The sequence below is a fragment of the Melanerpes formicivorus genome, unplaced genomic scaffold, assembly GCF_026170545.1.
Source record: "Melanerpes formicivorus ecotype bairdi unplaced genomic scaffold, bMelFor1.0.p_v2 SCAF_1, whole genome shotgun sequence".
Taxonomy (NCBI): Eukaryota; Metazoa; Chordata; class Aves; order Piciformes; family Picidae; genus Melanerpes; species Melanerpes formicivorus.
The window spans coordinates 47,516,974-47,534,936 of NW_027142353.1; the positions used below are offsets into that span (position 1 = coordinate 47,516,974).

The 17,963-nt window shown below is 41.1% G+C and overlaps 1 protein-coding gene across 1 annotated transcript in view; it reads right to left on the reverse strand.

Annotated features, from left to right (window-relative positions):
* Positions 1–17,963, reverse strand: part of ANOS1 (anosmin 1) — a 188,819-nt gene that overhangs the window by 141,536 nt on the left and 29,320 nt on the right. The window contains exon 2 of the mRNA XM_068141783.1: positions 6,220–6,267. Within this exon, the coding sequence (XP_067997884.1) occupies positions 6,220–6,267 (48 nt within the window). The remainder of the gene's footprint in view (positions 1–6,219; positions 6,268–17,963) is intronic.

The window sequence follows — 17,963 nt, forward strand, 5'->3', positions numbered from 1 at the left end:
AAAACAAATTATCTCTACTTCACACACTCTCTTGAAATGTCCTTCTCTGTAATTTTGTAACCCCCCCCCCCCTTAGGGCTTAAATACATTTTTCAGCATCCTCCTAGGGCACTTTGTCCTTCTGTGTTACTCTCACTAGCACTCAACTCTTACTGCTGTTTTTATAGGGAAGCACCTGTTATATGCTCTGTACTTCTGAGTGCTGGAGAAGAATGGCCTCAACACTATGGGGCTCACACTGTAAAAGCAAACTGACAAAATGGAGCAGAAACAGCAAACACTATGCATACATAAAGTATAGCAATGCTCACTGTTAAGGTGGCAGATGGCTGCTGGATTTCAAGGACAGGAGCTTTGTGAATGATAGTAGGCAGCAGACATTTTGGGCTTAGAAAGCCTAAGTAGAAAAAAAGGGCCATAAATACCACTAAGGGAGTGAAACATCTGCCACACACAGACAAGCTCAAAGAGCTAGGGGTGTTGAGTCTGGAAAGAAGCTTCAGGGGGATCTTACTCATGTTTGTAAATACATGATGAAAACCAATGAAGGACTCAGGCTCTTCTCAGTCATGCCCATGGACCAAACAAGAGGCAATAGGCACAAAGTGAAAAACAGGAAATTCAAACCCTTTTTTACTGTATGGGTAGTCAAACTCTGGAACACACTGCCCAGAGGCGGTAGTCTTCATCTGTGAAGATACTCAAAAAACAACTGGATGTGGTTCTGCACAATCTGCTGTAGCTGACCCTACTTGGGTAGGTGGGGTACGCTAGAAGATGTCAAGATGTTCTGTCAACCTAAACAATTCACTGATTCTTTGGCAGATTTGAAAGAAGCAAGTAGCTGGCCAGACAGAAGTGTGGAGAGAAAGAAGCAAAATATCACATAGAGAAAGAATAAGGAGTGGCAAAATTTTAAAGAAGAATTCTGTAAACATTTCAAAGTCAAATCCAATACCAAAGTTGTCAGCAGGGGAATTCAAAACACAACACACAGAGTTTTTTGGCATTGTACAAAAAGAGCAAACCTCCAGTGTAAAATTGTTACCCTTGAAGTGGTTCAGTCATCCTTGTAGACTATTTTATGGGGTCCAATTCTGAGAGTGTTGCACTCATCAAGTGGTACCTTAATCTACACATAGCTGTTAGTAAGAGGTTGATCAACAAACTGAATGGTTATTGTAATGCTTTAGTTCAAGTGAGTTATTTGAATGTCAAGGCTGAAGGCAGCCCAGGCTGCAATAATCATGTACTGGAGGAGTTTGCAGTCCTGAGGGATATGTGTCAGGCAAGACTAAAGTCAGGACTCTGAATTTTAGGAAAGCAAAATTCCAGCTCTGCAAGGAGTTAGACAGGAAGACTCCCTGGAATAGAGCTGGTAGACTGTCAAGAATGCTTTCCATAGGGTGCAAGAGCTCTCAATCCCCAGCTGGGAAGGTAGACAAGAAATGAGCATGGCTGGTGAATTTAAAAGGCAAAAAGGAAATGGAAGCAAGGACAAGTGTCCTGGGAAGTATGTATGGATGCTGCCCCCTTGTATTAGGATGTGGTTAGGAAGGTCAATGTGCAGCTGGAGCTGAATGTGACAATGCTGCAAAGAATAATTAGAAGGGTTTCTACAGGTATGTCAGACAGAAAAGAAAGGTCAGAGAAAGCATATCTCCCACAATGAATAGGACTGGCAAGCTGGTCCATTGACCAAGAGAAGGCTGAGGTATGGAACAATTTTGCCTCTGTCTTCACCAGCAATGTCTCTTCTCACACTTTCTGAGTCAATGGATCATAATACAAGGATTGTGGGAGCAAAGACCATCCCACTGCAAGAGAAGATCAAGATCATGACTACCTGAAGAATCTGTAAACACAGAAGTCTGCTGGAACTGATGAGATCCATCCCAGAGTTCAGAGGAAACTGCCTGATGTAGCTGTCAAGGCACTGTCCACTATATTTCATTTTAAGTGCACAAATGTAATAATCCTATCTGTGTAAAATTATTCTCTCAACACTGAATACACATCTCTCCACTCAGAATTTCTCATTAATGTCAATGAGAATTGTGCTCAGAACAAGCTAGAATCCATACAGATTTCATTAAGTGACTTTTATTTGTAAAATCTCTCTTAGAAAAGATGTTCTGAGACCTGTCACTGTACAAAGTGTTAAATAAATCTCTAACAAAAAATATCACAAATATTTCTCCACAGCAGCACTAGACATTCTGGTTTACATAGAGAGAGCCTATTGGAATGGGCTACCTGGGGAGGTGGTGGAGTCACCATCACTGGAGATGTGTAAGAGGAGACTTGATGGGGTCCTTGGTGCCATGGTTTAGTTGATTAGATGGTGTTGGATGATGGGTTGGGCACGATGATCTTGAAGGTCTCTTCCAACCTGGTCTATTCTATTCTAATGTCAAATCAAGCAACAGCATTTTAAACACTGACCTGTCCTACCCATCCCTCCCCAGCTGCTACCATTACAAAAAAAGAGATCAATTTTTTTTTTTTCACATTTCCATTTAGAGGGAAATTTTCCAGTAATAATGAGAATTACAATTGCCATATGTATAACCTCAGAATGCTTCAAAATAATTACTTACATAATTGTTAGTATGAGATATCATAGAAAATATGACTAATAAAGGGGGAAAGAAGGAATAAACCCAAAGAATATTTTGGTTACCTACATATACATGCAACTCATATCAAAATAGTACTTATTTTTATTTTTAAAGGCAGCCTACTGATGACAGGCATGAATATATTTTTAATTAAAATATCAAAGCCAAACATTTTACTATGATTCAAGATTTAATGTCAACTTGCATAACTACACTGAATTTATGAGTTTCAAGTTTTATTTACCCTTCCCAACCAGACAATACACTACTGAGACAGCCGTTGGCAACAGGTGCTGTTGTTCTGTGTAGTCACGCATGCAGAAAAAAAGACGGGAGTGTCTACTCATTTGGTTCTCTTTCCAAGAACGCTTTTGACCTATGTGGTGTCCAGGAATGAGTAGAGATGACTGAGATCCGTGTGCTGGTCCACTGACTGTGTGTCAAGAATATTGAGCCCAGCCAAACCCAACCCAACCCATTTTGCTTTGTCGTAGGCTCTCCACTTTGCAGCTCCATTCTCTCATGATGTTATGAGTTTACCTTCATGCAACTCTGTGAATCTGACACGCTGCCAGTAAAGTAACAGTAAAGTTAAAACCTATTGCTAAAGTAAAAGAAAATTAACACCAAAGTTTAACTTTAACAGAGTATCTGGACATGAATTTAAGTTCCGTATCATGATGTATCAACCTTAAAGACGGCAGACATGCTAATGGCAGTATTTATGCAGTTCATGGGAGCATGGAGGGAGGGCAAGCATTCACAAGCTCTCTTGTGCTTTACCTTGCAAAATAGACCTATGGAGAGATCTTATTACAATTATATATGTTATATATAAAATTATTGGTGGATATTTTGGCACTCACAGTCATGCTTTTGTGACTCACTTAAAATAACAAAAATAAGCAGCCATTTGGAATATAGGTAGTGATCAACAACAGGCCTTGTGACAGCTAAAAATATTTTAATTCATTAAGATTTTTACCTCTTTGAAAACTTAGTATTTCTCAAAGGTATTAATCTTCAAACTAACAGTTGCTGTCCACATATGTATTTGAGGACAATGGCATAATAGCTGGTATTATCTTTAAAGGTACTTTACCAACCAGATGAACTTCAACAATATCTTATCAACTGCTATGTTCAGCTACAGAAGTATTCTTAAAGGTAGAGACCACAGGCTTTCATGAGGACAAAATAATTTTCATTGGATGCTAGTACTAAGATGGTTTTCCCAGTTATTCTGTGAACAAAATTGTGGCCACAAAATGCTTAGAGAGTTTCATGCTAGACTGATCTAATTGTCAAAGAATAATGGACAGAGACTTTAGGACAGTGTTTTGCCAGTTCATACCTAGGCAAAAACAAAGCCAAAACACACATGGAAGGTACAATGAATAGAAAACACATCCAAAAGCCTTCTAATGGATGCTTTACGATGATTTTTTCCTCCCCATAGCTCCAACTCCCATCCAGGACACCTAGTTTTACAGGCTACTGTCTGTCATTGGAATGGAAAAAATACATCTAAAAAAATGTACCTTTTCCATCTTATAAACTGTTCTACGAAAGAGTAAAATAATAGAGAAGTTTTTAACTACATCATCTTATACTGCAGTATCAGGTACCATCTCACACACTGACACAACTTACAAATGTAATTTCTTCACTGTCTACCAGATGCAAATATTTTTGCAGACATAAAGTGCTTCTGTACTTCCAAGTCCCTTCACTAACAAAGCAGCCGCATATTTGCTGTCACCTCAAAAAGCTGTGCTACTAAACACCACAACCACAAAATAAATGTGGACACTGGGAAAATCCTTTAGGAAGAATGTCACCTGAGATATTTATCAAGATCACATATACCAACCTCCTCCACTCAGATGCTAAGAAGCAGTGAAAGGAATTTGCATTTTTAAAAGGTTAACTCAATCTCCTGCATTGCTTTGAAAGTTTCAGTTAGGTGACAGGATTGTTTGACTTGGCATTGCAAAGCATAGAAAACTAAAGCTTGCCTAAAACAAGGACATTCTAGCAATGTTCAGCCCTACTAACAATTGCACTAAATTTATATGCCATTTTTTTCCTAAATATGGCAAAGCTGTTTTCTTAACAAAAATGAATTATCTTCCTAAGAAAGAACAAAGCAATAAGGTAACATGACTGTATAGTATGTTTTGAGCAATTTGAAATACAAACTCGCTACATTCTGGACTACATTCATTTGTAGCATTCTTTCACTAATTTCAAGACTAATGCAATCTTAAGATAAATCTTTAATTTGCAGTATCTTATATATGCCTTATGTGGATTCTATGAACTTGGGAGTGATTCAAATATTCCTACAACTTCTGCCCTGCTTTAAAAGCTGGGCAACTTCTCTTGTCCGATTCCTTCTTCATTAGGCAGACACAAACCACTGGAAAATCATTCATAGTACATACCACAGTAGCCTTCATAACTGAATAAAAAATAAAATTACATCAGGATCACTATGGTACAAGACCTCCACACCTTCCTTAAAAGGCAATTCAGTTGTTATTAAACACATTCTTTGCACATTGTTTGGTTTTTGGGGGTTTTTTTTGAGAATTATTTAAATTCATCGCAGGAGTGCAACTCTTTGCAGCACAACACAGCTAATAGGAAACCTTCTATCCTCTTCTTACAGTGGCATTGTTATACTCTGGGTTTAGCACTGACAAAAGTGATCAGCTTTGTTTTATTTTCCTGAAATGACAGTCAATAACAAAATGGTCCATTTGCGATCTCATTTATTTCAATGGAAGCTAGATCAGTGAACCCAGTAGTCTCACTCTTTAAATCTAGAGAAGAAATTGTCACCACGTTAAAATCAAGAGTTAGCACCAGCATTTACACAGATTACATTATCAAAACAAAAGAGAACAATTATACCTGGATTTTATCCCATTTGCAGTACAACATTCACAGAATAAAGACTAAATATTGAAGTTTTAAAGCCTAATCTATTGTAGAAATATATTTGCAGGAAGCTTAGACAAAAATACTACCTTCAGTATTTTCAAGCAAATTGCCAAAGGAGGCGAGAATCAGTTGACAATTAGCTAACCTTCTCTCTAGGCTTTCAGGATTAAAGTGATAGGATAGGTCAAGGCATCAGTCAAGCCACTGGGATGTGCATCAAATTTTTTTCAAATAAATTCAGTGTCTGGCTAAAAATCAAGTATGTAAACTGAAAGAAGTGTTGACGGTATGACTGACATACCTTGATGATGTTGGAGGAAGACTTTAAAGGAGACTGACAATTTTACTCTCTTATGACCAAAAACACTGAAAGAACACAAATGACCCACCAGATTTTATCCAAAATTTGTTGATAACCATGGAATTATGTTGGTTTAACTAAGTTTAATATCCTCAAACATAATTCCTTTACCCTGAAACAGTAAATTACTCAGGTTTGATTTTGGATATTTTATTATAGGTTGAGGCTTCCAAATGAAATATGAACAGATAGTTCTGAAAACAGGCTAAAGAGGCACTTAATCTACAGCCAAGAGATAGAAAGCAACTAGGTAACTTAAATAAAGGTGGTGTTGGGGGAAGGACATACCTTTGAACACTGTTTATGATTCTGGCACCAAGCAAGTGAGCCATTGTTCTGAAAGACAAAGAAAAAGTACATGCATGTTAATATTTCTTTAAGACTAGATATGATCACCCTAACAAATTTAAACAGAGTATACTGTTTGGTTCTGCTTAGAGAATGTTATGTCACAACAGCAGTACCAATCCTGACTCCAATTCACATGTGTTGAGTCAAAGGCTCAGGTAGAGAGACCAGAGAAAAGTTAGGAAAGCATTTCATCAGGCAAGACTGGGAGAAACTGACTGAAGCACCTTTTAGTTCATCTTTGTAAATACTTGTTGTCTAGACTTGCTAGGAAGCAAAGAAAAGGTAACACTTGTATTTAAAAAAATGACATGTATATATAGTGATTCATAAACAGAAAGCCCATTAGTCATATTTCAATACTGCACAATACTTAAAATAAATTAGCAAGGAAAGATAATGAATGACCTTGAAATAAATGCAAAATGTAATTAAATGGGAAATGAGTTCACCAAAAGTCAGCCATGTTCTGTTTTACATTTTTGAAAAGTGAAGTGCATTTCCCAGATCAGAAAACACTAAAGCTCTCAACTGCACTAAAACCATCAATACAGATTACATGCAAAATAATAGTTTAAGCTAAAGAAAAAGATAACATAATGAGAAAAGAAAGATAAATATGAACTGGCACAGAGACAAGCAGCAACCTGCTGTTCTACCAGACGAGCTTCCAAAAGATCAATTCTGGAAACAGTATTTCCTGAAGCTCAGGAAAGAGAAAAGTGTATGTGGAGTTAAGAGATGAGGCAAAATATTGATTCATAGTGGAAGATAAAAACAACATCAGGAAGACCTGAGTGGCTAAACACAAGAAATGGCGTACAAACTTCAACAGAGTGCAGTTTCATGTACTTAGGAACTTACACAGCTGTATTTCTTCCATAATTCATAAGCTTATACTCCAGAAACAGAACTGATTGTGGTGGTTTTAGGCTATGCCTTTAAAATTTAGTTACAGATTTCAGACAGAAAAGTAGAAAAATATAAATAAATCCCCATTGGGTGTAAAAAGGAAATCAAAAGATTATTCTAAACAAATTCATTGGATAAATACCTAGAACAAGACAAGTTGTACCAAAACAATCCTTTCTTCTTTCCTGATCTCTGCTGTTTTGCTTTGCTCATGTGGCAGTTTTAGGCTATGCCATTATAATTTAGCTGCAGATTTTGAGCAGAAAAGTAGAAAAATACAAACAATTCACAACTGGGTGTAAAAAGGAAAACACTACAGCTCAGGAAAGATTAACCTGTTTGTTGGCTGGCTGAAATTTTTAGTTAAGTCTAACCCAGCTTTCCCTCTGCTTCTCTCTCTTTTGGGACATGGTGGGGAGGGGGAGAAAGGGGTGTGCAGTGGAACAGCTTCCCTGGTTTCTGACCAGGGGAGTTTTCATGTTGTTTGCTAATTGTAAATATCTGTATAAGATTGTAAATACTGTGTATTTTGTACATATTCCTTGCATTCAGTTGTAGAGTGTAGTTTTTGCTTTTAAACACAGCTTCACTTGCTCCTAACTGAGTTGGTCTGGCAAAGTTAATGCTAGGGGGAAACTTCAACCCACCACACTGATGAAATTTCTATGATGGTGGGTCTATGAAGGAGTAGTAGGACATGCTTCATATCCATTAGGCAAGGTATTACATCTGGGAATCAGTCTCCAAAGAAGAATAATTCAGGTAGGCCAAAATGCAAAAGAAATTACAGGACCATAATTTCTCACTCTGGTCTTTTTTTCTTCTTCTTCTAATAAGGGAAGATGCAAATCACAACTTTTTTTGTAGTAAAAATCACACAGATAAAGCCAAAATTATTCTCTCGATGTACAAATTCTACGATTCATAAGCACTGTGACCAAGCCAATTACACCACTTTCTCAACAGTAGTCCTCTATTCTGATACCAGCAAACCCTGTAAGCTTGAATACAGTGACTTGCTACCACAGCTTAATGAAGTTAATGCTTTGAAGCTGGATCTCTCTTAGTGAATGTTTGAGAGATCATGTTTGTGCATGTCCTCATATAGTATGTATTCAGCCTTCACACAAGCTTCCAAGATGTATCCAGCAGGTGAAGGGAATTGATTCTCCCCCTCTACTTTGCTGTTGTTAGACTCCATCTGGCATAATGTCCAGCTTGGGAGTCCTCAGTAAAAGAAAATCATGGAGTTGTTAAAGCATGTCCAGAAAAGGGACACAAAAATGGCCAGAAGGCTGGAACACCTCTCCTCTGAAGACAGGCTGAGAATTGAGATTGTTCAGCTGGGAGAAGAGAAGGCTCTGGGGAAGCCTTACTGCAACATTTCAATATGCAAGCCAGAGATAGGCTTGTCACCAGGACCTATAGTAACAGGGCAAGGGGCAGCAGTTTTAAACTGAAAGAGGGTACTTATAGGTTGGTCACAAGGAAAAAAATATTTACGGTAAGAAAGGTGATAGGCTGGAATAGGTTTCCCAGAGAAGTGGTGGATGTCTCAACACTGGAAGTATTCCAAGTCATGTTCAAAAAGGATTTTGAGCAACCTGATCTTATGAAAGTGTTCCTTCCCAGGGTAGAGAGGGTAGATTAGATGTTTAAGTGTCCCTTCCAACACAAACCATTCTATGATTCTGTGATCCTATGACTATGAAGATTGTTCCAAATACACATGCAGAGAATGTTGGAAGGAATGTCTGGAGGTCTTCTGGTCCAAGCCCCCTGCTCAAGCAAGGACATCTGCAGCCACTTGCCCAGGACCAGCTTTTGAGTATCTTCAAGGTAGAAAACTCCACAACCTCTCTGGGCAACCTGGGTCAGTGCTCAATCACCCTCACCGGAAAAAACATGTTTTGTGATGCTCAAGCAGGAACCTCATGAGTTTCATTTTGTGCTTATTGCTCCTGGTCCCATTACTGGGTACTACTGAAAAAAGCCTGGCTCCACCTCCTTTGTGTCCTCCCTTCAAGTATTTATCACAGTATCACAGTATAACTGAGGTTGGAAGAGACCTTGAGGATCATCAAGTCCAACCTGTCAACACAGACCTCATGACTAGACCATGGCACCAAGTGCCACGTCCAATCCCCTCTCGAACACCTCCAGGGATGGGGACTCAACCACCTCCCTGGGCAGCACATTCCAATGACGAACGGCTCTCTCTGTGAAGAGCTTTCTCCTCACCTCGAGCCTAAACTTCCCCTGGTGCAGCCTAAGACTGTGTCCCCTTGTTCTGGTGCTGGTTGCCTGGGAGAAGAGACCAACCCCTTCCTGGCTACAACCACCCCTCAGGTAGTTGTAGAGGGCAATGAGGTCACCCCTGAGCCTCCTCTTCTCCAGGCTAAACAATCCCAGCTCCCTCAGCCTCTCCTCAAAGAGCTTGTGCTCAAGGCCTCTCACCAGCCTTCTCTGGACACATTCAAATGTCTCAATGTCCTTCTTAAACTGAGGGGCCCAGAACTGGACACAGTACTCAAGGTGCAACCTAACCAAAGCAGAGTACAGGGGCACAATGACTTCCCTGCTCCTGCTGGCCACACTATTCCTAATACAGGCCAGGATTTATATACTGAGATACGTCCTCAGACTTCTATTCTGTAAACTAAACAGCCTTTCTTCCCAGGAGAAATGCTCCAGTCCCATCGCCAACTTCATGGCCCTTCACTGAACTCTCTCCAGTATGTCTTTGTCTTTCATAATGAGGAACCCTAGAACTGGACACAGTACTCCAGCTGTGGCCTCACAAGTGCTGAGGAAAGAAGTATGACCCTCCTCCATCTCCTGGCAATATATTATTCTTGTTTTCTGCAGGGGCATGGCACTGGCTCATGTACAACTCAGTGTCCACCAAGACCCCCATAACATTTTCTCCAAAGCGGCTTTCCAGATGAGTGGCCCCCAGCATACATTGGTGTATGGAGTTCTTCCTGCCCATATGCAGATGAGACTGTGCACTATTGATCATCACCTTCTGGGCCTGGCCATTGAGATAGTTTTCAATCCACCTCACTGCCTTCTCATCCAGCCTGTACATCAATAGTTTCTCTGTGACGATCCTACAGGAAATACTGTCAAAGGCAGTGCTGTAGACAACATCCACTACTCTCCCCTCCTCTACTAGGCCAGTCACTTCATTGTACAAGGTTATCACATTGGTCAAGCAAGACTTTCCCTTAGTGTAGCCATCTTAACTACTCCTGATGATTTCCATGTCCTTAACATCCCTGGAAATGTTTTTCTGAATTAGCTGCTCCATCACCTTCCCAGGGATGGAGGTGAAGCTGACCAGCCTGCAGTTCCCCAGGTCCTCCTTCTTACCCTTCCTGAAGAAAGAAGTCACATCTGCTTTCCTCCCCTCTTTGGCCTCTTCTCCCAGTGGCCATGATCAATTGAAGATTATTGAGCAGCCCTGCAATGACATTTCACAGCTCCCTCAGAATTCATGGGTGCAGCTTGTCAGGATCCACAGACCTATTCATGTTGTTTGCTCATGTATTCACTGACCTCACCCTCTTCAAACAAAGCTACATCTTCCTTCCTCCAGTGCTTTGTCTCTGGTCTGGGACCAGACACTTCTCAAGCCCTTGCTACAATAATCTGAGGCAAAGAAGGCACTTAGTACCTCAGTCTTTTCCATATCATTTTAACCAGGTCATCCATATCTTTGAGCAATGAATTTCCCCACTCTTCTTTTTGTCACCTACATTTACCAAAGTTCTTTTTGCTTTCCTTGACATCTCTGGCCAGATTCAATTCCATGTGGGCCTTCGCTTTCCTAACTTTGTCCCTGAATGCTCAGATCATATTTCTGTAGCAAACACAGTTTACTGGTTCTTCCTTCCACCTTCCACATGCTTCCTTGTGTTTGAGTATTGCTTGAAGCAACCTATTCATCCACACAGGCCTCCTGGCATTTTTTCCCGACTTAATGTTCACTGGGATGGACTGCTCTTGAGCTTGGAGGAGGTGATCCTTGAATATTAATCAGCTTTCCTGGGCCCCCCTTCCCCCTAAGGCATTATCCCATGGGATTCTTCCCAGCAGATCTTTGAAGAAGCCCAAGTCTGTTCTCCTGAAATTGTCCCAAAAAATCTTTGAGCTGTCATAAGAGCCTGTCCCTAATACAACAACAACAAACAAAAACCACACCCACACCACAACACCCACCATAACAAAAATAACCAGAATCCTATTTTTTGAGATGCCATACATCAAAAGGAGTAAAAAGTTCAACAAGTACAAGAAGAGGAAAAGTATGGATTTTGACTCATATGTTCCTATCAGATAGAATGTTGAAAGAAAAACATATAGCAAGGAACATACATAAACCTGCTTGTAACCTAAATACAAGTTATTCTAACAGTTTCAACAGCTAAGTACACTCTTATCTGTACTTGACAGTCCAACTGAAAATAAAGAAAAAAATTAAAAAGGAAAAAAAAAAACCAACCACACATCTACTCCAAGATCAGCAGGAGACTGATATAACCAAAAAAATTGTTTCATCTGAGGGCAGGACCTTTTTAAAAATTTCTAACTGAGATGATTCTGTAGAAATACCAAGGGCAAGTCACTTCCAGGGACAATTCAGAATCACCTTCCACATTTATTTTAAGCTTCTCTCAACAGCAAAGACAAAAAGATGGAGGATAACAATGTGGGTGTTTCAGCCATGCAAGATAAATCATGGCCTTCTTCATTTTGAGCATTAAGCGTATTTTGAATCGAACACAAAGCAAACACAACAGATTTGAATCAGACATTAGGAAGTTCAGGAAGCGAAACTGAAGTATTGAACTTGAATGTCTATTATGATTGCAATGATGCATGTCTGCCACTGTACTGATTTTCTTCTATGATCTGTACTATGGACTTAATTTGCCACGTTTCCCATCGCTTTACATGGTGCTCATCACAATTCAGAGCGATGGCACGTCACATCCAATTTTCTCGCACCCAACCCCTTCTGTCACTGTACTGTTCCTTCTCCCGATGTATTGCTTTTTCTGTGTCCAGCACTCAGGATTTGAACAGCCACGTAGGCCATCGCTTCACATGGTGTTCGGGGAAAGCCAGAGAAACGGCATGATGCATCCAATTCTCTCGCCATGAAATCCTTGTGCTCCAGGTGCCATGTGGGTGCAGTTCCGGGTTGGAACGCTGTTTTGAAGATGCTGTAGTAGCAAGGGGTGCCATTGTGTGGCGTGCTTCCTGCTTCTTGTCACATGGCGCTGCCATGCGGTCCCTGCCATGTGGGACCTGCAATGGCAGCATTCACTGGAATTACAGTCAACATGGCTGCAGTTGGAAGAATCTCTCTCTGAGTTGACATTCGCGGCTCTGTCCCAAGATCTGTCTTTCGAGTTGTTCTTTCGCGGTTTCTTTGTTCTGCTGCCGCATGCACATGGGCTTAAGCTGCGGTGGGCTGGGGGCTGTCTCGTCACAGCTGCTGCCTGCCTCACTGCTGATGTGCCTGGTAAAGCTGGATCAGAGCCGGCTTTTCACAGCAAAGTTCCAGGCTTGAAGGAACTCTCAGAGATCAGTTTAGGCAGGGCTGCAGGGCTTTGTGAGCAATTCCGAGTATGGTCAGTGGCTGCTTTCTCCTGCAGCTCAGGTGAGTGACTGGACAAGCAGCATCTCTCTCCACAGCTGCTAGTGATTTGAAATCTTTTGCCCCAGTAAAGTCTCTTTTGCACAAACATGATTCAAAAATAAACAGTGGTGGGGATCAGGTCCCTGCTGATCAGGCTTCTCTGGGGACCCTTCCAGGACCACATGGTCTGGGACTTCTTTGCAAATTTGTGACAGAAAGTTTTTCTGCTTGTACAAGTGCAATGTGCAATGGGAATAAATTATAAAGCATTAGGTTCTGTGCCTTTGAAGTTTCCAGTTCTTTTTCCAAATAACAATTCTTTTTTTTTTCAAGGATTGAATATTTTCCAATTTACTTTTAAGCTCTTCCAGCACCTGCACAATGCAGAACCCCATCATCACTGTGGGTTGCTGTTACATTTTGCAGTCCTCTTAGCCAGTTTCTTAATAAAATGAACTGGATTTTTGCAATTTTCTTTTGCCCATTTTAAACCCGCATGACCCAACTGTTCAACTGTTCATTGCTACACTGCGCCTTATGTTATGATCATAATGAGGTTATAAATATTCAACACTGGAACTCTTTCAAAAAATATTAATAGCTTTATTAATATAAAAAAATCCCACAGAAAATATTAATAAAACCTATTTACTGGTTCATAATATTTGGTTGTGGAACAGGTATCTCACTGGCAGGAGCATGTAACAATTTAAACAATATAAGCAGAAATCCAGAAACAACAAACAGCAATTTAAACTAAAAAGAAAACAGGGAATATCGGCAACAGAGCCAGAGATTGCCCACAAGAGGTGGTGGGGACGACTCCAGAATTCTCTAGGGCAACAGACCTTCAACATATACTTATAAAAAATCAGATTTTGTAATCATTCACTGATCGTGGTACCACATAGCACATGTGGGAATTTAAACAAAACCAAAATGGCATCAACCATGTGAAAGCTACAGGAACAGTTTCACTTTCTGTTGGCTTCTGCATCTTGTCACTAAGGTAAATAAAGGGTTTATCTCCAAAGGCTTCATAGCTGAAAGCTTTATAGAAAAGAGGTTGTTGCTGAAGCTTGCAGGGCTTGTTGGTTTTGTAGCTTTGCCTATTTGGAGAGGTTTTTCAGCTGCAATCTTCGTAGTGGTGCTCATTGCTTCTTCCAATAAAACAAAACTGTCCCGGGCACTCTTGACTTCTCCTGGGCTTTACAACACTATACAACAAGGGGTCTTGCAGTCTTGTTTGGGTAAAATGAAGCACAGCTCGGATTCTAAGCAAGGCTTGTGACTTCTCCCAGAGCTTGGAAAATTGCAAGGCAAGGCACTGGCTCTTTGGGCTGGTATTTATAGATTTCCTGAGACAATAATGGCCAATGAAAACAGGGAATAAGAGATAAAAACCTGAGACTGTAACCTATAGAAGGAGTTTTCTCCAAACATGGCCAAAGGCACACACACCTGGCCCACTTGGACTCCAGGGCATGTTTAGACAAGCCTGGGCAACATGGGCATTTTCCTGAAAAACCAGACCTGCTGGCTCCTGCCCTATTGTCTGATTCAGAGCGTTTTTGAGGCTTTTTGTCCCTTCAGGACAATGTCACTATTGCACCTTAAGAACTAAACTAAAACAAATAATGCTTTTACCACAGCTTCTAATCTGAACTTATATATGCAATTTCTTTCATATGAGCGACAATGCTAAAAATTTCTTTTCCTGTATTACCTAAGGAGCTCTGGGGATGATAAATGTAAAGATATATCCACTCCTTTCCATTTGAAAGCTTATTTAGGAGCACTTTAAACACTTCAGTTCATACAATTTAAGTTCAATATTTTATGGATATTTATTTTGGTTTATCTTCCCAGAAGATTATAATGCAATCATTAGTTGATTTTATAATACCCTTACTGTAGAATTTGGCTAAAACTTGATTGAGATTTGATAGTGTAAGAATAGTCAACTATGAGCACTATTTTGGGTTCAACCCCGTCAAAATGAGAGACATGAGTAGTAGAAATAAAACTTTAGAACAGTTGTAAATAATAAATGCTAGTAGGAGTATTTTAGCATTACCCTCAATGCTGTATGAGGATTTATTATTTCCATTTACAATTCTAGCCAACAGTAATGTTAAAACAATATTTTACATGCTACTTTCAATTTATCCCCCCTTTCTTCTTCATATAAAATGACAGAGGTAGCTGATTGCAGTAACAGATTAGTAGCAGTTTGCCACTCTTTCTCAGTTATGCTGCTGCTTTCCACTGAAGTAGCAAAGGCACTCCTGCTTTTGAATTGTATCTGTTACTTGAGACAGTGCCATAAATGTCCAGATGTGTAATTTCAACGTCTACAACTGTTTTTCTACTGAAAACTATTGCCACTCAGAACTTTAGCAAAACATAAATTTATGGTTTAGCTACTTCAACTTCATACTACCTAGCATGACATAAATTATCTTTCATTCATTATACAAGGTAAAAGCAAATTCTACAGGCTTCCTTTGAACAACAATGTCTGAGAGGAAGTAAGAATGCTAAATAAACACTCTCCTCCACTCCATATCATAGCAAGTGGTTAATCTAAATTAAGCTAGTGTTCCACTGTGTTCCCCCCACACACACACCGTTTATTTACTATTATAGAAAGAATAGAATAAACCAGGTTGGAAGAGACCTTCAAGATCATCGCGTCCAACCCATCAACCAATCCAACCCACCTAAACAACTAACCCATGGCACCAAGCACCCCATCAAGTCTCCTCCTGAAAACCTCCAATGACGGCAACTCCACCACCTCCCCGGGCAGCCCATTCCAATGGGCAATCACTCTCTCTGTGTAGAACTTCTTCCTAACATCCAACCTAAACCTCCTCTGGCGCAGCCTGAGCCTGTGCCCTCTTGTTCTGGTACTGGCTGCCTGGGAGAAGAGACCAACATCCGCCTGTCTACAACCACCCTTAAGGTAGTTGTAGAGAGTACTAAGGTAACCCCTGAGTCTCCTCTTCTCCAGGCTAAGCAGCCCCAGCTCCCTCAGCCTCTCCTCATAGGGCTGTGTTCCAAACCCCTCACCAACTTTGTTGCCCTTCTCTGGACTCGTTCCAGCAAGTCAACATCCTTCTTAAACTGAGGGGCCCAGAACTGGACACAGTACTTGAGGTGTGGCCTAACCAGTGCAGTGTACAGGGGCAGAATGACCTCCCTGCTCCTGCTGGCCACACTGTTCCTGATGCAGGACAGGATGCCATTGGTCTTCTTGGCCAGCTGGGCACACTGCTGGCTCATGTTCAACCAGCTGTCAACCAGTACCCCCAGGTCCCTTTCTGTTTGGATGCTCTCCAGCCACTCTGACCCCAGCCTGTAGCACTTCATGGGGTTGCGGTGGCCAACATGCAGAACCCGGCACTTGGATGTGTTAAATCTCAGGTTGTTGGATTCTGCCCATCTGCCCAGCCTGTCGAGGTCCCTCTGCAGAGCCTCTCTACCCTCCAGCAGATCAACTCCTGCCCCCAGCTTGGGGTCATCAGCAAATTTACTGATGATGGACTCAATGCCCTCATCCAGATCATCAATAAAGATATTAAAGAGCACAGGGCCCAGCACTGATCCTTGGGGTACACCACTAGTGACTGGCTGCCAGCTGGATGTGGCACCATTCACCACCACTCTCTGGGCTTGGCCCTCCAGCCAGTTCCTAACCCATCGCAGTGTGCTCCCGTCCAAGCCATGGGCTGGCAGCTTGGCCAGCAGTTTGCTATGGGGGACGGTGTCAAAGGCCATGCTGAGGTCCAGGTAGACTACATCCACAGGCCTCCCCACATCCACCAGGAAGGTCACCTGATCATAGAAGGAGATCAGGTTGGTCAGGCAGGACCTGCCCTTCCTAAATCCATGCTGGCTAGGCCTGATCCCTTGGCCATCCTGTAAGTTTAATGTGATGTACCCAGTTGATACTGTTAGTTCAAACTATCGGAAATGCGTGGGGGTTTCTGCAGCATTTTACGTGCTCACAGATTACATTCTCAATTCCCTCACATCTTTTTTCCTTCAAACCCCAACAGGATCTGACATATGCCAATGAGAGTTTTGACTTCAGTCTTTAGTGGTGGCTTAACACTGCTGTGCAGATACCACCTCACGGAATAGTTAAACCACCACTGATATATAAACCTTTCCTCAATGTACCTTCAGGGGAACCTTAAAGTATCTTAATGTATACACTAAAAAGAGAAGTAACTGTGCTCAACAGGACAGGGCAAACTCCAAATATTCCCTTTTCCCAGCACATGTTAGATGAAAGATGTCAAGCAGATGACACTACAAGAGTCTCCATTGCCAAGTAAATGGAGGTAACAGAACTCAGGGCACCACCTGAGCCCCACACACTTTCAGTCTCTCAGAAAGGAAACTGCAAGCAAACAGAATTACACCTTCAACGACCACATAAATACTACAAGAGTTCTCATTCACATTTCTAGGAATCCTGTCCTAGACCTAGGAGAAGACTGTGACTGAAGAACTAAATGGAACACACTGAGCTATACCAGCTTATGTGGGGGCAACATCACCTTGCAGCCGGGAAACAGCAGCCCAGGAATACCTCCCACCCCCACTACCACCACAGGACCATGCCATGCCCTAAGTTTTGCCTGCCGTAAGAGCAAAGAACTCCACGGAAGACATCACACCCTGGAAACATCACCAGACAAGATTAGCTGAAAAGGACTTGAACTTTGGAAACTCCCTCCCTTCCCTCCTCCAGCAGAAGATGGTTATATAATCCCTTTCCTGCTCTCCATTTTAATCTCTCTCTTCTTCTCTCTTTCTCCCTTTTCTTCCTTCATTTTTGTTTACTTTATTCTTTAATCAATAGCATCGCTTTTGATATTTGACCTCATTTGTGCCTTAATTTCACAACATGGGAATGTGTTTTAAAAAGAACTAAGTCTCTTTCTCCTCCTCTGGACCAAGGCCACATTTTTCATGAAAATACAAGCCATAAGTATTTTCAATTAAATTCACAAAGTGACATCCCTAATCAGTCGTACTAGGCTTCAGCAAGTATATGTGTGTGCTTGCTTTCTTCCAGAAAATCACACGTGTTCTTGCACAGTGTTCT